We start from the raw sequence: 24,449 nt of genomic DNA on the forward strand, positions 1-24,449 counted from the left end.
GGTCAGCTGATTTTTATTTATATTTACTTGACTACGAGGAGCGACAATAATCAATAACAATACAACGACTGTTAACTATTACCGTGTAATCCCTTTAACTTATTTTTAAATAGAAGTTTACAGGCGTATCGTGTTTTTTAATGTAGTAAATTATTACCTTCGCGATAGTTTGAACGGATATCTATACGAAATACCGGAGAAGTTGCTGCAGAAGTTACGGTACTATTCCTTATGGTAATCTGCCTTTGTAAGTATAACCAACGAACCTACAGATATTTACAAATATTTTTAAAGTTAATATTATCACCTAAAGTACTTCCTAAACCTAAATTCGAAACAAGGTACACCTAACTAGCCTACTTAACCTAGAAAACGTAATTTACTGCAGACCAATTGAATTACTTGTTACAAAATTTAAATAAATATCACTACTCCCAATTTCTATTCTTCTATTTTTTCAAGAATTTGCTTTATGTCGCACCAACACAGATAGGTCTTATGGCGACGATGGGATAGGAAAGGCCTAAGAGTGGGAAGGAAGTAGCCGTGGCTGTGGCCTTAATTAAGGTACAGCCCCAGCATTTGCCTGGTGTGTAAATGGGAAACCACAGAAAACCATCTTCAGGGCTGCCAACAGTGCGGTTCGAACCCACTATCTTGCTGATGCAAGCTCACAGCTGCGCGCCCCTAACCGCACAGCCAACTCGCCCAATAAATTTACTTCTATCTACAACTTGTGATTGAGTTGCCAATCTCCAAAGGGGGTTGCCCGTAGTGCCAGGGTCTGCTGCAAGTAAGGAAGGTCAGGTTCAACCAAAAAAATGTGTGAAATAACATTCAGCCACAATAATATTGGTAGTAGAAAGAGATGGCAGCTTCTTGTATTGGCCTTCCGATGCATTCATACTTATCAGTTTTCTTAGATCTCACATTGCATCGTGGACTGTTATCATGTCCTCCATATTTAGATGGAAAAAAATTCACTTGCATGTTTCACAAAAGAAAGTGCTTCAGTGAAATTTTTGATGAACAGGCAACATGACAGGCATTAAAATTCTCAAACTCCTCCATAAACTGCTTACTGCAGATCGATTTTTGTTCATGCTCACTCAGCTCTTTATTGTTTCTACGTTTACACAATATTTTATTCAATGCATGCATAAACTATACACATCAATTCGAAAAAAAGAAAAAAGGCAGCTAATTGAAGTACACAGTTCAAAAAAATTAGAACATGTTTTTGAACATATGCCATGCTCCACAAAACAATACCTCACACCCAGGTATATTACCAACTAAACGTTTTTTTCTTTACCGTTGAAGTATACAATAGAACATCAATGGATTCGCGTTCATTTTCAGAACACAAATGGAAATGTCAAAATAGGGGCGAAAACAAAGTGATAACAGTCCTCCAGGGTTGATTTTTATCACAGTTGGAGAGCTTTAGTATGGTATATGTCCTCCATGAGCATTTATGACAGCTTGGCACCTACGTGGCATGCTCCGTATAAGTCGACGGAGGTCACGTTGCGGTATCAGATCCTATTCTTCAATGAGAGCCTGTTCGAGGTCTTCGAGAGTCGGTGGTGGAACAGGATGCCCATGAACACTTCTGTCAAGTCTATCCCACACATACTCGATGGGATTAAGGTCGGGACTCGCTGCTGGCCATTCCACTTCTTGAATGTCCAGTTCTCACAAGACAGCTCTGGTGATGAGCGCTACAGGAGCCATGGGATTGTTGTGCATGAGTACGAATTGAGGGCCAACAACGCATGCAGCAACCAACACATGCTGCAGCAGTATCTGCTCGATGTATCCCGCAGCGGTAAGATTACCATGGACGACGATAAGATCCGTATGGCCGTCAATACTGATGCCACCTCATACCCTCACAGAACCTTGTCCGAATCGGTCGCCTTCCTGGACAACATTTGGCATGTACTGCTCACCATGGCGTCTCCATACATGTTGACGTTCATCACGCTGTGTCACGCAAAATCTGGACCCGTCTATGAAAAACACAGGTCTGTACTGGCAGAGTTGCCAGTTGATGTGGGTACGGGCAAATAGAAGGCAAGCTGCGCGATGTTGCTGTGTTAAACGGGGCACTCGAACAGCACGTCTGGGTCATGAGGGCACTTCTCTTAACCTGTTCCTTACTGTCTGGTCAGAAACCATGACTCCAGTAACCCTCCTGAGGTCTTGTTGCAGTTCTCTGGCAGTTGATGAATGATGCCGCAACGCACAAATGATCAGATATCGGTCATCCTGTGGTGTTGTCATGCGTCCATGACCTTGTCCAACTCTTCTTGCGAACTGGCCTGTCTCACTGTACTGATTCCACAAGCGGTGAATAACTGACGGAGAGACATTGATATCCACAGCAACACGACGAAAGTCCATCCTTCCTGGATCAATGTGATGGCCCTTGCGACTTGAGCCTCGTTATGATGTCTCATGGGATGTGCTGGTTTATGTACAACGTGCTCAAATGACCGCAGTAGTCTATGTACATCACAATGACATACGGACGCACCGCTATTCACTTTGTTTTAGGGGTCACCTGACAGTTTTATGCATGACTACGCCTACAGATGGAGTATAACTTCGATTTGAAATACCCTGAGTAGCTAAGATCTCATGGTATGCTGTACAACCATTGGAACCCCATCTGTCAAATTAACCTTCACATACCACACGTTACAAAACATGTTCCTCTAATATTTTGAACTGTGTATTAATGTGTACAGGCAATTCATTACTAACTTAGAGGTTAATTTATTTATTTGTATCAGAAGCATTAATACTATAAATACATATATACTCTTACTGAATTATATACATTATAGACAAAGTCACACTTAGGGGGGGGGGGGAAAGTCTATACTACTTTTGCCCAGAAATTGGCGACATCCAGTGCACTTTTCTGTTGCTTGAAGTAGATCTTGCACTGTGCATGTTTTAGGGAACCTACTACACTGCAACAAATGAGACGTCATCTGGACTGCACCACACTCACACAATGAGGACTCGATGTTGAAACCCCACTTCTGCAGGTTGCTTTTACATCTTGTCACGCCTGCCCGTAATCTGTTCAGTGATCTCCAAGTACTCCATTTCTCCATGTGACCAGGTGGTAGTTCTTCACTTGGTGTCAGCCATTCTTCGGAGCGAGTGCAACTTGTGCACCACATATCAATTTGGGATTGCTGAGTTGTCCCGTTAAGAGCCTCCGTTGTTCTGAGGAAGCTTTTCCTTGATTTGAGTCTTGGAGTAACTGGCCTGTATCCATACAGAGGGTGAGCTTCAGATGTTTCCGCCTTCTTCCTCTCGTTTCTTTGCTGCAACCTCTCGACGGATATCAGGAGGGGCGATACCAGCAAGACTATACAATTTGTCCAAAGGAGTAGGTTTTAGACAGCCGGTAATGATGTGACAGGTATCGTTTAGAGCAACATCTACCTTCCTGGCGTGACTTGACTTGGATTAAACTAAATTAGAGGTAATAGAAAATAAACTTAACGCGTATGCTGGGAATTGACATTCATCTTAAAGAATGTTACACTCATACTTTCAGATGGTAGACAACTGTTATCTTGACATTTCTCCTTATTCACCAAATATTTTGTAAAAACAGGGTCTCCACTGGTAAAATTTTTTTTTTCAAGTTTGCAACAGAAATAGAGAATTTTTATAATTTCCATTTTGTGATATGTCTGCTTCTGTATTGCAGTAGAATATGAGAAAAACCCATAGGAATTATGGAAAATCCATAGTAATGGGCATCTTAGTGCGATTGGTCTTCCTGAGAAATGACTCCATCATCCTGAAGTATGGTACAAGCAGTAATAGCAGCTGATCTGTCACACATACACCAGTTCTGTGACAAGCAATAGCTGTTACAAATGGGATATGCCTAGTGATGGGAAGAGTACAAGAAAAAAGTAATTGGACTGAATTACAGTAACTTGAGAAATATTTTACTCAATTACAATTAGAGATTACTTTTTCAATGAGTAATCAGTAAAATTGCTATCACAATTATTTTACAGAATGCTAGTCTTAAGGAAATAACTCTTTTTCTTTTCTTTTCTTTTCTTGCATGGGGCTGGAGAGTTTGCAAGTTAAATATGTTACTTGATTTTGTGTTCTTTATTTTTAGCACAGACACATTAAGTGGCTAACAACCCCTATGTGAGACTAACTTCTGAAATTACGAGTATCTTTTCTCATCATTTTTATTTTAATTAAAAACTTTTATATAATTTGCCATTTACTTTCCAAAATCAATTGACTGCTGCTTAAGATTCTCACTGCTAAGTCTCGATGTTTTGGGGGAAAGTATATCTTTGCATTTACTGAAAGGATACTCTTCAGGGGCACTTTGAGAAATGCCTGTATTTAATTTTAGAAATATCGTTGTAGAAAAAAATACCTCATCCAGAATTGGTAAAGTTACTGGTTCCCTTGTAGTAGAACTGAAAAAGTTACCTTCAGCATAATTTATTTCTTTCCATTTATGTTTCCATGCAGTGTACATTGATTACTAGAATGTAACAATTACAATTTTACTTCAAGAAGTAAATTACAAGTAAAAATTACATTTTGTTACGAGTAAAGACTACAAAGGAAAATTACCAAGATTGTCACAGTAATTCAATTACTTCCAACTCTGGATATGCAGATTAGAACTGTAGTATGGTTTTGGATAATATCTTGTTTGCTATACTGTAGAACCTCTGTTATCCAGAACACTTGTAACCGAAATGACAAGGAAATTGTTTGTTATGTTATGACAAAGGGGATGAGTAATGGAATGCGTGAACTCCAAACTTGACTGACTCCTTCCTTTCTCTGTTACCAGCTCAGTTTGTGATGTGTGACAAATCAAAGCCTTCTGAAGTTCTGCTAATGAAATGGTGGTGTGACACAGCAGCAAGAAAAAGAAGTGAAAAAAAAAAAAAAAGTAGTAGAGTTTAAAAAAAAAAACAACGCAATATATACAGTATAAGTATATGCAGTATGGAACATGGTTTGTTCTATACAAGTATGGTAGTTTCAGTTTATTAAAATCCTTTGTTAGCATTGCATATGTATTGTCTTCATTTACTTATTTCTACAATCTGCTTTATGTTGCACCAACACAGATAGGTCTTATGGTGACAATGGGAAAGGAAAGGGCTAGGAGTGGAAAGGAAGCGGCCGTGGCCTTAATTAAGGTACAGCCCAAGCATTTGCTTGATGTGAAAATGGGAAAGCACGGAACCCCTTTCAGGGCTGCCGACAGTGGGGTTTATCTCCCAGATACAAGCTCACAGCTGTGCACCCCAACCCGCTTGGTTAACTTGCCCGGTTTCAGATAAAAATGATTTTAATAAAGAGATAAAAATCATCCACAATATTGCCCGAAGAAATGGTTAACCTATGAGCTATGTCGATAGGATAAAGAATAAGGTCGTGAACAGAACTAACACTCTACTGGTAAATAAGAAAACAAGAAATTTGCTACATTCACTTATATTAATAAACAATCATACGGCTTGGTTAAACTCTTCAGGAAACATAATATCCATGTATCCTTTAGGACAGATAATAATAATCATAAAATTTTGTTTAATTCGAATAGCGTAAACACCAACAGTAGGTTCAGTAAGTCAGGAGTATACAAACTGTCTTGCCAAGACTGTGAAAAAAGTATGTTGGACAGTCGGGTAGAAATGTGTTGGTACGGTATAAAGAGCATGTGAATGCACGAAGACATTCTAGATACTCTGCAATGTGCGAACACATGCACGAAAACAATCATCATTTCACTAATATTGAACGGGACATGGTTTTATTACATTCGTTAAACAAAGGTAAACAAATGAATGCCCTTGAGAAGTTAGAAATTTACAAGTTACAAAAATTTGATAGTGAAAATAGCCTTAATGAGCACATGGCAGATGACAACCAGTTGTTTAAATTTGTGACTCAATATCCTAGAAAGTGGGCAAAAGAGAATGAGGAAAAGCGCGTAAGGGGGGAAGTATGACGATAGCATCAGGGGCGGTACTCTCCACCCCTCTTTCCATTCACCGCGGATCCCACGTCAATTCCGTAACTAGTCGCCGTACAACACCAGTTACTTTTATATCTCCTCAATAGATGCACGCCACACGCAATACTTATATCATCATATTTCTATTTCCTTTCCTTCTTTCATACCATTTTAACTTTATTTCAACCTGGCTGCATAACACACCCATTAACGGAGGGTATCGGCAGGACTACAAGTTTTAGTGCAATCTCATTTTATTCTTAATACCACTCCATTTGAACTTTACAAGATAGCATTGCAACATCAAGGATACTATGAACTCACATCACATTAAGACGCTGTGCTCAACATTTTAATTCATACAGACATTATCATATTGTACATGACAAGAGTATGGTTCGTCCATTATTGGAATATGCAACCAGTGTTTGGGATCCTCACCAAGAATACCAAATAAAAGAAATAGATAGTGTGCAGAGGAAAGCAGCAAGATTTGTAACAGGGGATTTCAGGAGAAAGAGTAGTGTATCAGAAATGTTAAAGGAACTTGGGTGGGAAACTTTAAGTAAGAGAAGGGAGAAAACTAGACTTATAGGATTATATAGAGCCTATACAGGAGAAGAAGCATGGGGAGATATCCGTGAGAGGCTGCAGTTGGAAAATAATTATATCGGCAGGACTGACCACAAATATAAAATTAGAAGGAATTTTAGCAGAAGCGATTGGGGTAAATTTTCATTCATTGGGAAGGGTGTGAAGGAGTGGAACAGTTTACCAGGGGTAGTGTTTGATCCTTTTCCAAAATCTGTACAGATATTCAAGAAGAGAATAAACAGCAACAGAGAAAATAAATGAAGTGTTAGAGGGCATTCGACCAGTGCAGGTTATTGTAAATAAAAAAAAAATGTGTGTGAATAAATTAATTCCATCCCCTGGTCTAAGGAGTTTGGACAGCCAAAGTAGGGGACTGCCTGTAGGGGTGAAGTACAGTGGGGACTTCGAGGGCCCTGGGACCGCTACGGTAGCTGTGAAGGCCCTTCAGGAACTCTGAAAAGTGGTGGCAAAAGTGGCTCTGGTTAAGACGCAGCAGGTCGTTATGCTACTTAGGATCCAGAACGGGTAAAAAAAAAAAAAGTAAATAAATAAATGCAATGTAAATATTAATGTTATACCAGTTGTATAGTATCATTTGAAGTAATTCCACATACTGTATATCAGTTGACTATATTTGTAAGTAGTACAGGAGATATTGTAAGTAGAATTTTGTAAACAATATAAATTTATTAAGGATGAGCTGTGTGCTTAATAGAAAAAATTGTTAGCGTAAATTGTATAATGTTGTATTATAGGAAAAATTTTCTTCTCTTGTTAATTTATTATTTAGTGCTTGACAATAATGTATTTTAGTGTACCATTTGCCACCGAGGTGGACACCTCATTTGCAAATAAACAGATTTTGATTTGATTTGAATTTAAGTCCATATCTTTATCCTTCAAATTTTTTAAATGTTACATTGTAATGGTCATAGTTTTAGATTTTTTAATGGGGAGGACCCCCTCTTTTACTACGTCTTATTGTATACTGGAATTTTAATCCACTCACTGAAGAAGAGAATGTATATATATTCTCGAAACATGTACTAGATATAATGTTCAGGTGAAAGGTAAATAAAAATCAATATATAGTATTGACTAGGCGGATCATTTACCAATATATTTGTTGTGATTAAGTCAATACGGATCCAATACTGGCCACTATTGTCAAGGATATTAATAGTTATGCAAGCAATCAGACAAAGTGAACATAACACTAACAACATTACAGCAATATATGTGGAAGGACTTACACCTACAACTGTTCTAACTATCTTTTGGGAACGATTTGAGTGATCAAGACTTGCAGTAGACGTCATCATCTTGCTGCTCCAGGGACAAGTCATTACTTGCTCTGCTCGGGATGGCTGGCTGCTGTGTGAGAAGAGAGTAGTAACCCACCTATCCACTTATGACACCGTACCAGTGAATAAGATAACTTATCACCATTCTATGTGACTAGCTTGTACTGCAATTGGAATGTTTGGGACTTATGGTAAGATCTGAAATCATGGAAGGTAATGTGTGTGTCCTGTGTGCGGGGAGGATACAGCGGGGAAGTGAGCAACATATTTCGAACTTATCCGTAAATGACCTTATTTTTATCCACACAATAGTTATACATCATATTCTTTTGCCAAATTAAAACACGTTCCACAAAAAAATGCAATTGTCATCCGTAGGAATTTGCCCTTCAACATTTTACACATTTTAAAGAACATTTTAAACACCATAGTCAATTCCTAAACTTGAATTGCTATAAAAAATAATTTTAATGGTATCCAACTGCATTATATTTGATATGATTTTAACTCCGAGTGTGTGTTTATGTAGACTTTAAGCTTCGAGCTCAACATATAACTTAACGACTTTATTATCCATATAATTTTAACGTTAACCTTACAATACTGAACTTTATTCTCTACATTAGATTGCAAGCTGATACTCAACCTACAGACATTATATTTTAAAAGACCAAATACGTAATTACAGTAGTACTAAAATTGTCCTTGTAATAAATAATAAGCTTACATTTAAGAAACTGAGGGTGGCTCGATAAGAGTTGAAACATCTATTCCTACTGATGTTGTTGTTGTTGTTAAGTCATCAGTCCATAGACTGGTTTGATGCAGCACTCCATGCCACCCTATCCTGTGCTAAACTTATCATTTCTACGTAACTACTGCATCCTACATCTGCTCTAATTTGCTTGTCATATTCATACCTTGGTCTACCCCTACCATTCTTACCACCTACACTTCCTTCAAAAACCAACTGAACAAGTCCTGGGTGTCTTAAGATGTGTCCTATCATTCTATCTCTTCTTCTCATCAAATTTTGCCAAATCGATCTCCCCTCGCCAATTCGATTCAGTATCTCTTCATTCGTGCTTCGACCTATCCATCTCACCTTCAGCATTCTTCTGTAACACCACGTTTCAAAAGCTTCTATTCTCTTTCCTTCTGAGCTAGTTATCGTCCATGTTTCACTTCCATACAATGCCATGCTCCACACAAAAGTCTTCAAAAGCATCTTTCTAATTCCGATATCAATGTTTGAAGTGAGCAAACTTCTTTCCTTAAGAAAGCTCTTCCTTGCTTGTGCTAATCTGCATTATATGTCCTCCTTACTTCTGCCATCCTTAGTTATTTTACTACCCAAGTAACAATATTCATGTACTTCCTTTAAGACTTAATTTCCTAATTTAATATTTCCTGCATCACCTGCCTTCGTTCGTCCGCACTCCATTACTTTAGTTTTGGACTTATTTATTTTCAACTTGTAGTCCTTAACCAAGACTTCGTCCATACCATTCAGCAACTTCTCAAGATCTTCTGCAGTCTCAGGTAAAACAACAATATCATCGGCAAATCACAACGTTTTGATTTCCTCTCCTTGGATTGTGATTCCCTTTCAAAGTTCCTCTTTGATTTCCTTTACTGCCTGTTCTATGTAAACATTGAAAAGGTAGGGGGGGGGGGGGGGATAAACTGCAGCATTGCCTCACACCTTTCTGGATTGCTGCTCCTTTTTCAAAGCTCTCGTTTCTTATCACTGCAGACTGATTTTTATACAGATTGTAGATAATTCTTCGTTCTTGGTATCTGATCCCAATCACCTTCAGAATCTTAAATAGCTTGGTCCAATCAACAATATCAAATGCCTTTTCTGGATCTACGAATGCCATGTATGTGTGCTTGTCCTTCTTGATTCGATCCTCTATGATCAGACGTAAAGTCAGGATTGCTTCATGTGTTCCTACATTTCTTCTGAAGCCAAACTGATCTTCTCCCAACTCAGCTTCAACTTGTTTTTCCATTCTTCTGTAAATATTACGTGTTAAAATTTTGCAGGCATGAGATACTAAACTAATGGTGCGATAGTTTTTTACACCTGTAAGCACCGGTTTTCTTGGGAATAGGTATAACAACATTCTGACGAAAATTGGATGGGACTTCTCCTGCCTCATACATCTTATACACTAAATGGAATAACCTTGCCATGCTGGTTTCTCCTAAGGCAGTCAGTAGTTCAGAGGGAATGTCATCAATTCCAGGTGCCTTGTTCCTATTTAGGTCACTCACAGCTCTGTCAAACTCTCCCATTTCATCAGCTTCAACAGCCTCTTCTTGTTCCAGAACCAAATTATCTAGATCTTCACCTTGACACAACTGTTGGATATGTTCCTGCCATCTTTCTGCTTTGTCTTCTACCTCTAGAAGTGGCTTTCCATCTGAGCTCTTAATATTCATACACCTACATTTCCTTTCTTCAAAGGTTTCCTTTTTTTTTTTTTTCTGTATGCAGCATCTACCTTTCCTGGGACCATACAACCTTCGACATCCTTGCAATTCTCCCTCAGCCAGTCTTCCTTAGCTACCTTGCACTTTCTATCCACTTCATTCTTTAATCAGCCGTATTCTTTTCTGCCCTCTTCATTTCTAGCATTCTTGTATTTTCGTCATTCATCAATCAGGTCTAGTATCTCCTGAGTTATCCACTGATTCTTAGTTTATCTCTTTTTCCTTCCTAACATTTCTTCAGCAGCCCTACTGACTTCATTTTTCATGACTATCCACTCTTCCTCTATTGTATTTCCTTCAGCCTTTCCATTTAGTCCTTTTTATTTATTTATTTATTTATTTATTTATTTATTTATTTATTTATTTATTTATTCAGGATCAGCAACAGCATAACGCCGAATCCCTCACTTTCAACTTGTCTAGATCCCATCTTTTTGCATTCTTTCCTTTCTTCAATTTCTTCAGTTTCAGATGGAATTTCATGACCAACAAGTTGTGGTCAGAGTCCACATCTGCTCCTGGGAAACATTTCTGCAATCCAACACTTGGTTTCTGAATCTCTGCCTAATCATAATGAAGTCAATTTGATACCTTCCAGTGTCTCCAAGTCTCCTCCACATATACAGCCGTCGTTTGTGGTGTTTGAACCAAGTATTGGCAAGGACTAAATTATGATCAGTGCAAAATTCAACCAGCCGACTTCCTCTTTTGTTCCTTTGTCCCAATTCGAATTCTCCTACTATATTACCTTCTCTTCCTTGGCCTACCACTGCATTCCAGTCTCCCATCACAATTAGATTCTCGTCACCTTTTACATATTGTATTAAATCTTCTATCTCTTCATATGTTCTTTCAATTTCCTCATCATCCGCTGAGCTAGTAGGCATATAGACCTGCACTAGTGTGGTGGGTATTGGTTTGGGGTCTATCTTGACGACAATAATTCTTTCACTATGCTGGTCGTAGTAGCTTACCCGCTGCCCTATTCTCTTATTCATTATTAAACCAACTCCTGCATTTCTTCTCTTTGATTTTGTGTTGATAATTCGGTAGTCGCCTGACCAAAAATCCTGTTCTTCCTGCCAACGTACTTCACTTATACCAACTACATCTAACTTTAGTTTATCCATCTCCCTTTTAACATTCTCTAATCTACCACAACGATTCAAACTTCTAACATTCCACGCTCCGACTCGCAGAATGTCGGTATCCATCTTCCTGATGATCGCCCCCTCTCGTGTAGTCCCCACCCGGAGATCCAAATGGGGGACTAGTTTACCTCCGGAATATTTTACCCGGGAGGAAGCCATCATCAGAACATCATTCATACAGAGAGAGCTGCATGTCCTCGAGAGGTAGTTACAGCTGTAGTTTCCTGCTGCTTTCAGCCGTGTAGCAGTATCAACACAGCTAAGCCATGTTGAGTATTATTACAAGGCCATATCAGTCAATCATCTAGACTGCCACCCTTGCAACTTCCGAAAGGCTGCCACCCCCCTTTCGATGAACCATTCGTTAGTCTGGTCTCTCAACAGATACCCATCCGATATGGTTGCACCTGCGGCTCGGCTATCTGCTTCATTGGGACACGCAAGCCTCCTTACCGTGGCAAGGTCACATGGTTCGCAGGGGAGGATTTCTACCGATATGAAACACAATATATAAGATAAAGTGTTGAACAGTGGACCCTTTCATGTGAGAATTGGATAGTGTCAACAAGGATATGGAAAAGATGAAATTGTTGTAGGCTAGCCAACTACTGTCGGATTTTTTATTATGGACACTCGAGTTTAGGTTTTAATTACAAATGAACCAATAGGCCTATTGCAATGCGATTTATACCATAATTTTCCTTGTTTAATTCTACATTAGTGTATATAAGACACATTGTTTTCAATGTGCATTAAATATTTTTTATTTGTGATTGTAATAAATATTGCCCTGGTTTTTGGCTTCTTCTCTAGGAAGCGCTCACTTAGGAATATATACAAGGAAGACTACTTGTCTGACGGTAATGAAATTTTTATATCTCGTAACCACATGTATTTGTAGTGTAATATTCAAGTTACAATTTTTTTTTTCAACCATCCCGAAAAAGGTTCTTATTATTTTTCTAACGCAACTCTTTCTCAGCCCAGGATAAATGCACAGCAGCAAACTTGGGCTTGCTTTAAAGCACTCGGTCATGGTTATCAGAAACTATAACAATTGTAACTGTACAGTGTGGTCCTGAATTTATGAAAAGTAATATTGAAGGGAAGTTTTGTGCACGCCGGACCGTGCAATTAACAGCAGGCCGGGTGGTGAAATCGGGCGCAGTGTTGCCGCGTTCAGTAGTAATTACACACGCAACGAACACAGCTTTTCGTTTATTTTCAACCTTTAACTTTATTTCCTGTTATAAATTTGGATCTTCAATTGCAGGTTTAAAATGGTTGACTTCCTAATTTAGAATTATCACACTGTACAATTTCTACAAGAGTTATTTATATATATTTCTTTCTTTCTTAATCTGCTCCAGGTTCGGTTTTTCCCTCAGACCCAGCGAGGGATTCCACCTCTACCGCCTCAAGGGCAGTGTCCTGGAGCTTCAGACTCTGGGTCGTGGGATACAACTGGGGAGGATGACCAGTACCTCACCCAGGCGGCCTCATCTGCTATGGGAAGATTGGAAGGGATAAACAAGGAAGAGGGAAGGAAGTGGCCGTGGCCTTAAGTTAGGTACCAGCTCGGCATTTGCCTGGAGGAGAAGTGGGAAACCATGGAAAACCACTTCCAGGATGGCTGACATGGGAATCAAACCCACCTCTACTCAGTTGACCTCCCGAGGCTGAGTGGACCCCGTTCCAGCCCTCGTACCACTTTTCAAATTTCGTGGCAGAGCCGGGAATTGAACCCGGGCCTCCGGGGGTGGCAGCTAATCACACTGACCACTACACCACAGAGGCGGACATTTACATATATTTACAATATTTAATTCTATCCATTTTCTTCGTCTGTGTTCTGTGTTGCGATGAATCAGTGCTGCTGTCATTCATGTTGATTATGACTGGCTCGAAATAAGGGACATTTTCAGACAGTCCATCTTTTTCCCAGTGGTGGTCTTCAGTTTTCTTAGCGTGTTTAATACATTATTTCCAGAGTTCAGGGGTAAAATTATGATGCATTTCCCACCTCCAGACGGTGTATTGAACCCTCCACGCCATACATAAATTTGCTGAATGTACCCTCTGTACACATTATAGTTGCCAAAGTTATCTTCTAAAGCTTCAACCACGTTTTCTTGCCACCCATATTTCATAGTATGGTTCTGTCTGCACCAGGTCACGCCTGTAAAAATCTTGTAGCCCTGTGCTCTCAAGTCTCTAATTCGTGTAAAGTAGGTATGTCAGGATGCAGCAACCATCACAGATTCCATTAGCACTGGTTTCCTGTTTAGTTTTTGGAATTGGAATCCCAAGCTTTGAACTACTTTCAAAAGCGTAGAAATTGACATATCAGGAAAATCCGCCATATTTTCTAACAGTTTCGTGGAGTCTTTTAATTGTGGGAAATATCTTATTCATATATTCAAATAAAGTAAAATCATCGAGATGGATTTTCGGACGCCACGGTCTCACACACTGCTTTCTTGACCCGGATGACGTATTTCCATCATTCTCCTTTAAAGCGGCTCCTATTCTCTTCACTGACAACATCGCACCGACACAAATAGGTCTTATGGTGACGATGGGACAGGAAAGGCCTAGGAATAGTAAGGAAGCAGCCGTGGCCTTAATTAAGCTACAGCCCCAGCATTTTCCTGGTGTGAAAATGGGAAACCACAGAAAACCATCTTCAGGCTGCCGACAGTGGGGTTCGAACCCACTATCTCCCGGATGCAAGCTCACACCTGGGCACTCCTAACTGCACAGCCAACTCGCCCGGTTTTAAACAGTTTCAGTGACACAATGTAAACGATGAGTAATTTAGGTAAAGACCTTTTAATTCAGCTCCTGCGTTAACAACACATCACTGAGAAAAAACAAAACATTATCATACCGTACACTTTCTGGCCATTTATCATTGAAAATTTGTGCTATAACTGAAGTATTTTTATAATAAAAGGATATGATATGCTACTTGCCTTCATAGGACCAACTACAGCAGTACACACACACTGCCCTTATCTATCTGTTGTTTCATCAATATAATCTATGTTTTCATGCCTCAGTTCATCCTGAATATTTCAAATTACATCCTGAAAACATCTAAAGATAGTTTTTGCACAATGTAGATTTATCTGGCACCCTTCTGCTGTGTATTTTTCTAAATAATTCCCAAAGCTGCCCATTATTCAATTTCCACGATGGAATGTCGGAATTAGAGGATGGTTAACACTAATTCTTTCACAGACCATACTTGTAAATGGTTGTCCAGTTGTACTTTCTCTTAAAATAACAATCACCATCAGCACCAATGTAGTAATTCACTAATGTTAAGCACAAATCTTTGAAAAATGTATCAACTGAACTAGATGTTCACCTACACCGCAAGTAATTAGTTGCTGATTTAACTTAAGATTTATTCTTAACCCTCCCATTATGCCGTGTTCTACTAATATGGTGCATAATGTCATCATTTTTCTTTACAGAAACATACTCTTCACACATCAAACAAAATAAGACTTCCCTGAGCAAGAGGAAATAATCGATTACAGATATAATTTCCGACCCAGCCAGGAATCGAACCTTGGACACCTTGGACCAAAAGCCAGCAAGCTAATAAGTTAGCCATAAAGCAACAATACAGTAATTAAAAAGAATAAATAACAAGTAAGATAACTGTGAGGTAAGTGTCATGTAGCTGTAAGCTTCCATTTGTAAGCTGGTGGATATGAACCTTCATGTTGATGGTCCTAAAGATGGCTTTTGCAAGCAAAACATGGTAATATTTATGGAGAGATGATGGTAGTGGGTAGAGCTAATGTTACAATATAAATGATGGACCTCAAGAAGAAAACAAATATTTCCAAAATAATATGAATATCAATACAATATGCAAGCATTATCTTACCAGTGAAGTGGAAGTTGAGTCGCTCAGGACGGACACAGATGAATTACACTCGTATATGGGACCTTGACTCCCCGTTTTCACACGCTCTCCTGATGAAAAAATGGAACACTCTTAAATTAATTAAAAATATACAAAGAAACAAAAATGAGATAAAAATGAAAGAACTCAACAAAGACTGCCAGGGGGGGGTCTTCTTTTGACTTTCTAATTGAAAAAATATGTTCATTCAAATTTTGTACAAAACTCTGTCAATCGAAAGTTTAAGTGGAATGGTAAACTTAAAGAAAAGAACATATAAACCATCATTAGGAAAATGGAGACAGCTTGAGCAGGATCTTCCTATTTACCTATAAAGATCTTCCTCAGTCCTGTAAGAGTGATTACCTTAAGGCGACACTCGTGAGATATACAGATTTTTTTTTTACCTAATGTATGGATTTTCACAAAGCTTTGTGGGAACATCACCTATATAAGTACATTTCTTTCATATATAATTAATAGTTTTTCCAAAATAATTCTTTTGGAATTTTTTGAAATTTTTAATTTTTATTCCATTTTTACATGAAATTTAATTAAGATGTTAATGAAAATTTGTTATTAGGTAGATAATACATCTTTAAAAAGCATTACTTATCGATTTTTCTGTACATAATTTATAAAAAGAGATATATCGTACTAAAATTTATGTAATTTTTATGTTCTAAAATTTTGGACTTAAAAATCCCTACTACTTGAAACAATTCTGCAATAAAAAATTCCATATGCAGGTTTCCTAATATAGCTGTGATACATATACCATCCATACAAATTTTGTTACATGTGGCAGGTTATCCTGCTACGGTATGGAGTAGACCGTACAGCCAGCGACTCAACGCCGGGTGTTGGGCGGCGGGAAATAACCTGACACCCTAAAGGAGCCAACGGCTTATGGCGGAGGAGCTCCCTTAGGAGGGTGATGATCCCTTAGTGGAGGAAATGCCACTAGAATCCATCAGGTAGCGTCTGTACTTCATGTTAGGAGCGGCTACCAACAGCGTCTGTTCTCCATGTTAGGGGTGGCTGAGTCAACACCAGTGAAGGCAAGGGGAAACCACACTGGTATAAATTCCCAGGAAATCACTATGGCGAGGAATCAGAAAGAAACGGCCCCTAGTCCCGGGCAGCCCTTAAGTGGGCGAGGGGTGCTAAGAATCTCCCGGCTCAAATTAGTGAATTCCGCAATAAGAATGGGGACTTGGAACGTCAGAAGTCTCTATGCAGCTGGCAAGCTTGACAATCTTATCAAGGAAATGGTTAGATTAAGAACACCATTAATGGGAATTAGTGAAGTTCGCTGGCCGGGTGCAGGTAAATGTCATCGTGATGATGGTACATTCTATTACTCTGGTAGCGAAGATAATGATAAAGATCATAGAAATGGAGTCGGAATCTTTATAAATTCTGAACTTATGAAGTATGTCAGCAACTTTGTACCAGTCTCTGATCGAATCATGTTATTACAGCTTTCATGCTCACCTTTTAACGTAAACATCTTGCAGATATATGCACCAACAGCGGACAAAAAGTACGATGACGAAGTAGAAACATTCTATGAACAACTTGGAACTGTTCTTAAAGACTTGAAGAAGGATGAAATAACTGTCATAATGGGCGATTTCAACGCAAAAATTGGTCAAGGGCGTCGTTCCGACTTGGTAGGCGAATTTGGGCTTGGTAAATGCAATGACCGGGGAGAAAAGCTGTACGAATTTTGTGTAGAACATCAAATGGTTCTCACCAATACATGGTTCAAACTTCCAAAACGTCGTTTATACACATGGAAAGCTCCTAAAAATGATCCTCAGAATCCTGACTCAACAAGGAACCAAACTGATTACATTCTGATAAATAAGCGTTTCAGAAATTCCATCAAAAGAGTCGCAGCATATCCAGGTGCAGATATTTCCTCGGATCATAATCCATTGATAGCTAACGTAAGAGTTCGTCCGAAAATCATGAAGAATAAGCCTAGAAGAAAGGTACTAAATACACCTAATCTACAAAATTGTGAAGCTCGGCAGAAAATTGCTCAGGATTTGAATAGGCATTTAAAAGAAATCAATACCAATAACTGTGAAACAGCAAAGGATTTATGGAATCAGTTTAAAAGTCAGGTAGAGATACTTCTTCAAAACAAAGATCAAAAGATACATCCAATGAAGAAAACGAAATGGATGACAGATGATATTCTTGAACTAATGGAACAACAAAGATTAGTAAAAAATGATGCAGAGGAATACAAAAAATTACAGCGCCACATAAGGAAAGAAATACGTGGTGCGAAAGAGAACTGGATGAAAGAACAATGTGTGGAAATGGAAATCTTTCAGTCTAAACATGATCTGTTCAATATACATCGAAAATTAAAGGAAATAGCTGGCATGTACAGAAAACGTAACCTTTCTGTACTGGTTGATGTTACAAACAGGCCTATTATTAATGAAGAAGAAGTTTTAAATACTTGGGAAAATTATCTGATAGAACTTTTCTGTGATCAGAGAGGTGAGGAATCTAACCAATGAGCTAATTGTGAAGGCCCTGACATTCTTAAATCAGAAGTGCTATATGCTGTGAAAGTTTCAAAAAGCAAGAAATCACCAGGTCCAGATAACATCCCTGTAGAACTTCTTAAAATGATTGACGAAGACAATATCCAATTCTTGGTAAAGTTGTTCAATACTATATATAATACTGGAGACATCTCATCTGACTGGCTGTTATCTACATTCATCACGTTGCCAAAGAAGCAAAAGGCATGCAAGTGTAATGATTATAGGCTAATAAGCCTCAAGAGCCACACACTTGAAGTATTCCTTCGTGTAATACATAACAGAATCAAGACTAAGTGTGAACAAGACCTCGACGAAACACAGTTTGGGTTCAGAAATTCGTTTGGTACAAGGGAAGCATTGTTTGCGCTAAATATCCTAATTCAGAACAGTCTAGATCAACAGCAAGAAGTGTTTGCTTGTTTCATTGATTTTGAAAAGGCATTTGACACAGTACAACATCCAAAACTTGTAGAACTCCTGAAGGATATAGGAGTTGACAGCAAAGATATCCGCATTATTGAAAACCTTTACTGGAGACAAAAGGCCGTTGTCCGAATCGGAAATCAAACTACAAACGAGATAGCCATCCAAAGAGGAGTTAGACAAGGTGGTGTTTTGTCTCCATTGTTATTCAACCTTTACTCGGATAAAATTTTCAAAACAGCTTTAGAAAATCAACAATATGGAATAAAAGTAAATGGCGGCATAATTAACAACATAAGATATGCGGATGACACAGTCATCCTGTGTGACAATTTTGAAGGTCTCCAGCTCCTGCTCAATAATATCAGTGCAGTAAGTGAGGACATGGGACTAAAAATAAATGTAAACAAGACCAAGTTCATGATCTTCAGCAGACGTGCCACTGCTGAGGCAATCTTACAACTAAACAACCGACAGATTGAGAGAGTAACCACTTTTAAATATCTGGGTGCCATTGTCACTGAACAACTTGATCCCGAGAAAGAAGTGAAACAGAGGATAGCAATAGCACGAAAAATATTTACAAAAATGAAATCTTTCTTTTGCAATGACTACTTAAATTTAAAACTAAGACAGAGGATGGTCAAGTGCTATATATGGTCAGTCTTGCTATATGGTGTGGAAACATGGACTCTCAAGAACATATCAGTGAAACGCTTGGAAGCCTTTGAAATGTGGATCCACCGTAGGATGCTCAGGATTTCGTGGGTTGCACGACTAACGAACCAAGAAGTACTCAGAAGGGCAAGAGCAAGTCGGGAACTCATTCAAACAATAAAACTCCGGAAGATCTCTTACCTTGGCCACATTCTTAGAAATGACCGTTACCTCATCTTACAGCGGATTGTACAAGGCAAAATACAGGGTCGAAGAGGTGGCGGGAGGAGGCGAACATCATGGCTTGGAAACATCAAAGAATGGACTGGAATTCACAGTGTTGAAAGACTTTTCCACCTAGCTAGAGATCGTTCTGCATTCGCCACAGTGATCGCCAACGTCAGGGGGACCTGATACGGTACTATGAAGAAGAAGAAGTGGCAGAATATTATGGGAGAAAAATGCAATTTAAGTGTAAAATTACGATAAGTGGGAAAAATAAAGCAAAGTTCAAGTGACGTTTTCTTCCCGATTCATTACTTAAAAGTCACCAGAACCAGCACAATATGTTTTTCCTTCCTTTTCTTTCTTGAAAGCTTCTGTACGAATACTGGTAACTCTGGAAGCTTGTCTTTTCTTCTTCTCCTTCTCCAAAGAACAGAAAATGATTCGTTTCCATTTTTTTTTCACCATGCAACTTTTCCTGAGTCGAAATTATGGGGATTGTAGTTTCTGTCAAGTCATGATTGTTGGCTATAGGTGCAGGACTAACATGACTTGAAGTTGATGCAACACTTTCCTGATGAGAACAATGTGATTCCGATAACATTTCACGACCTTTCGTCCCGGGTTTCTTCAATGGAGACTCTTGTTCGGTAATAGCTGATCCCCATCTTCTTCCTATCAAAAGTTCAGCAATTCGTCGCTTAGCTAAGGCTGATTTATGTTTGTGCATATTGTTTATTCCCTTGGATACAAGCTATCAATTATTATAGTACACTATTTTCAATAATTATAGTATCTTGATACGCAACTACAAGAGGTTACTTGCGCGCGTACTTCACAAAAGTCAACAGACTGGCTACCAACACAGAACTCACAAAAAAAAGATTAAACATACAAGAATAAAAAAACTTGCAGTTGTCGGCACTATTGTAGTACCATCAGGAATACCAATAAAAGCATACAATGTTGCTCAATGACAGTCGAGTTCTGAAATATTACTCCGTATCAGGCTTTACAAATTCATTCAAAAATATGGCAGATCTTGCAGCTGGATGCTGCATAAATATATTGGGAGAGGGGGGGCTGTTGGCAAATCCCATGGATGTGTAATTACAAAGAACAGGCATATTTGATTGAATGGAAGCATGACAATGACATCATTACCTAACAAAGCAGTTCAGCAGATGCTACACGAATTTTTGCTGTGTACAGACTGGCATACAAAGCATTATCAAAGTGATAAATTGTTTGAATTCAACGGAATAACTTTGTGACAAGAAAGAAGAAACTCAATCCTTTCAATTCCAGTCATAAATTTTTTTTGCCAAAATGACCAAAAAGGCAATTTTTATCTCTGGAGTGTCGCCTTAACTAGGTATTTCTTGCATCAAACTAATTGTTTAATATACTATGTGATCAAAAGTATCCGGACACCTGGCTGAACATGACGTACACGTTCGTGGCGCCCTCCACTGGTAATGCTGGAATTCAATATGGTGTTGGCCCACCCTTAGCCTTGATGACAGCTTCCACTCTTACAGGCATACGTTCAATCAGGTACCAGAAGGTTGCTTTGGGGAATGGCAGCCCATTCCTCATGGAGCGCTGCATTGAGGAGAGGTAATGATGTCGGTCGGTGAGGCCTGGCAAGAAGTCGGCGTTCCAAAACATCCCAAAGGTGTTCTATAGGATTCAGGTCGGGACTCTGTGCATGCAAGTCCATTACAGGGATGTTATTGTCGTGTAACCACTCCGCCACAGGCCGTGCATTATGAACAGGTGCTTGATCGTGTTGAAAGATGCAATCGCCATACCCAAAGTGCTCTTCAACAGTGGGAAGCAAGAAGGTGCTTAAAACATCAATGTAGGCCTGTACTGTGATAGTGATAGTGCCATGCAAAACAACAAGGGGTGCAAGCCCCCTCCATGAAAAGCACGACCACACAATAACCAAACTGCCTCCGAATTTTACTGTTGGCACTACACGCTGGCAGATGACGTTCACCGGGCATTCACCATACCCACACCCTGCCATTGGATCGCCACATTGTGTACTGTGATTTGTCACTCCACAAAACGTTTTTCCACTGTTCAATCGTCCAATGTTTACACTCTTTACACCAAGCGAGGCGTCGTTTGGCACTGACATGCGTGATATGTGGCTTATGAGCAGCCGCTCGACCATAAAATCCAAGTTTTCTCACCTCCCGCCGAACTGTCATTGTTTCTGGAGTGGATCCTGGTGCAGTTTGGAATTCCTGTGTGATGGTCTGGATAGATGCCTGCCTGTTACTCTTGACGAACCTCTTCAACAGTCGGCTGTCTCTTGTTAGTCAACAGACAAGGTCAGCCTGTACGCTTTCGTGCTGTACGTGTCCCTTCACGTCTTTACTTCACTATCACATCAGAAACAGTGGACCTAGGGATGTTTAGGAGTGTGGAAATCTCGCGTACAGACTTCTGACACAAGTGACACCCAATCACCTGACCATGTTCGAAGTCCGTGAGTTCCGCACAGCACCCCATTCTGGTCTCTCGCGATGTCGAATGACTACTGATGTCGCTGCTATGGAGTACCTGGCAGTATGTGGCAGCAGAGTGCACCTAAGATGAAAAACATACGTTTTTAGGGGTGTCCGGATTATTTTGACCACAGTGTATCGCAAGAAACCTTTTCAGGGCAAAATGTGTAACGTGGTAACCATATTATGGTAAAAGTAAAATAATGAGCCCACAATACTGAACCCATAATTCTACGATGAGAAAAGTATTTTTTTTATTTTATCAATATTTATTTCAAATAAAAGTTACTTGTATGAGAGCGACCATTTCATGAGTCTGGCTGTCTCGTGGGAGAGCGCCCTGCGTCAAGCAAGCTACGAACTCGTGAAATACCGTGACACTTCGGTGGACTTCGAATATTCAACAATTTTTCAAATTCAAGGAATTCTTCATAACGAGAGATTTTGGCAACACAGTAAATCCAGAAAGAAAGAATCAAAATTATTCTTAAACCCTATGGGAAGACAGAACCCCCAGGGTATATATAAATGCAGTTAAGCCTAGAGACGAATCCGCGTCCGATCCGCGGACTAGTGACACGTGCCAAAGTTGATGAATGAAGAAAACCCGCGAAACGCCCGGGCAGAAACAATTTATTTCGCCTGCTGCGAGTATGGGAAAATTATGAAATTAACACAAATAAATCGTAAGTCTGTCCGAAGTCACGGAACAAATTTCAAGAAAATCGGTCTATTGGATGCGGAATGAGCATATTGTACAACCAAGCTTCATGATGTGAGTGGCGTAATCCCATAGAGAGACGAATCCGTGTCCGATTCGCGGACTAGTGACACGTGCCAAGGTCGATGAATGAAGAAAACCTGCGAAACGCCCGGGCAGAAATAATTTATTTCACCTGTTGTGAGTATGGGAAAATTATGAAATTAACAGAGAAATAAATTCTTTAATTAACTTCAGTGTTTGGCATTTCTTCTAAATGCGTGATGAATAAGTGTTCCCTGCATTTCGCAGTTTAGTTCCTTCAGAACGACGTAACATAAGATCCTCGCAGATAGTGTTGTTGTTGGTTCCTTCTGAACAGCAGTTTGGGTGATGCTCGTTTAGCATCGGGATTAGTTTATAACTTAAGGGTGTCATGAAATGATAACTTGGTGGAATTTTGTTTTCAATTGTGAATGCTGCTATTAACTTCTAGTGAACACCATGCTTTCCAATAATATTTTGCAACCCATCCAAAGCAACTGATATTCAATTTGGTTCGATTAAGGGTCCATTCGGCGGGTGTTCCGTATCCGAAAGGGTATTTGACTGGCGGATAACCTTAATTAAGAGTAAATCAGGAAATCTACTTGTTGAAGGTCATATTTTCCATGGATCGTGTGGATTAATTCTCAGGTATCGTTTGGATTAATAGGTTCCCGAATTTTCAAGTTTTCTTTTCACTTTTTTCAGTTTCGCAGTCCACTTATTTATGAGATTCCTACTTTCTCCGAAGAAATATCTCCCATATTGTAAGAAATGAATTAACGCTACGCAATGTGACTGCGTTTGAAACATTTTATAATTAATAAATAATTTTTTTGTCAAGAATTTATATAAATAAAAAAATTTTTTTGTGCCATTAAGAATTTAATAAAAGTTAGTAAGCACATATTTGCTCCTCATTTCAAGTAGTTAGGCTCTCTTCTGAACCCCATCGTTTGGTTAAGATCGTGACCGAAACATTCCCGCAACGACCCCAAGATTTAAGAGTTCAATATTGCACTACTGTAGCAGCTGTGGCCGACCAACGATGGAATGGTAAGTCAAGGGTTCAGTAAGAATGCCGCTCCAACGTGGTGTCTTAAGTCACTTAAGAGAGGACCTAAGTGCATCAAAGGAAGAACTATGAGTCATGTTGGTTGACATCAGTAAAATGATGGTAGGATATATTACACGTTGGGGCTCAGTAAGATTGGTGCCAAACATAAGGGCCTAAGTCAAGATAACGATGAGGAGCCTTAAGTCACGATAACGATACGATGCCATGATAATGATAACAGAATTATATATTGAAAAAATGTGTTAGGAAAATATGAAATAACTAGCTGATGTACCTGTGCTTTGCTACGGGATTCTCAGAAAGACTGACTTGGTGGTTTTCCTAACTGAATTCAACATTGGTCATTACAAAAACGTCAGTAGGAATGTAGCGATTGAAAGCAATGTTATCATATAAAATACTCGATCAAATGAAAAACCCGCACACTTTCTCACTTTCGACGAACAGTACTACGGTGCCGATCTAAGTGTCCAAAGTTCCTGAGCTGGAATAACCAGGTCGCAGACTGCCGTGTACACTCCTCTGACATTATTCCATTAAATATGCACACTACTCATTCCAATCAGTGCCTCAGAGTAGGGATTGAATAGCTCGAATACTATGATGAACCAGTGTGTTACATACCAGATATATCAGAAAATGTATGAACCAGAGGAATGGCATGCTAAAGAAGAAAGTTAACTTACTCCCTAGCTACTTTCCGCCAATAC

At 39.2% G+C, this 24,449-nt stretch overlaps 1 protein-coding gene across 3 annotated transcripts in view; it reads right to left on the minus strand.

The window, feature by feature from the left end:
- LOC136858445 (titin homolog) overlaps positions 1-24,449 on the minus strand; it is a 415,865-nt gene that overhangs the window by 161,735 nt on the left and 229,681 nt on the right. For all 3 annotated transcript variants that reach the window (XM_067137993.2, XM_067137992.2, XM_068225556.1), the window contains one exon: positions 15,499-15,587. In XM_067137993.2, coding sequence (XP_066994094.2) covers positions 15,499-15,587 — 89 coding nt within the window. The remainder of the gene's footprint in view (positions 1-15,498; positions 15,588-24,449) is intronic.

The sequence above is a fragment of the Anabrus simplex genome, chromosome 1 (assembly GCF_040414725.1).
Source record: "Anabrus simplex isolate iqAnaSimp1 chromosome 1, ASM4041472v1, whole genome shotgun sequence".
Taxonomy (NCBI): Eukaryota; Metazoa; Arthropoda; class Insecta; order Orthoptera; family Tettigoniidae; genus Anabrus; species Anabrus simplex.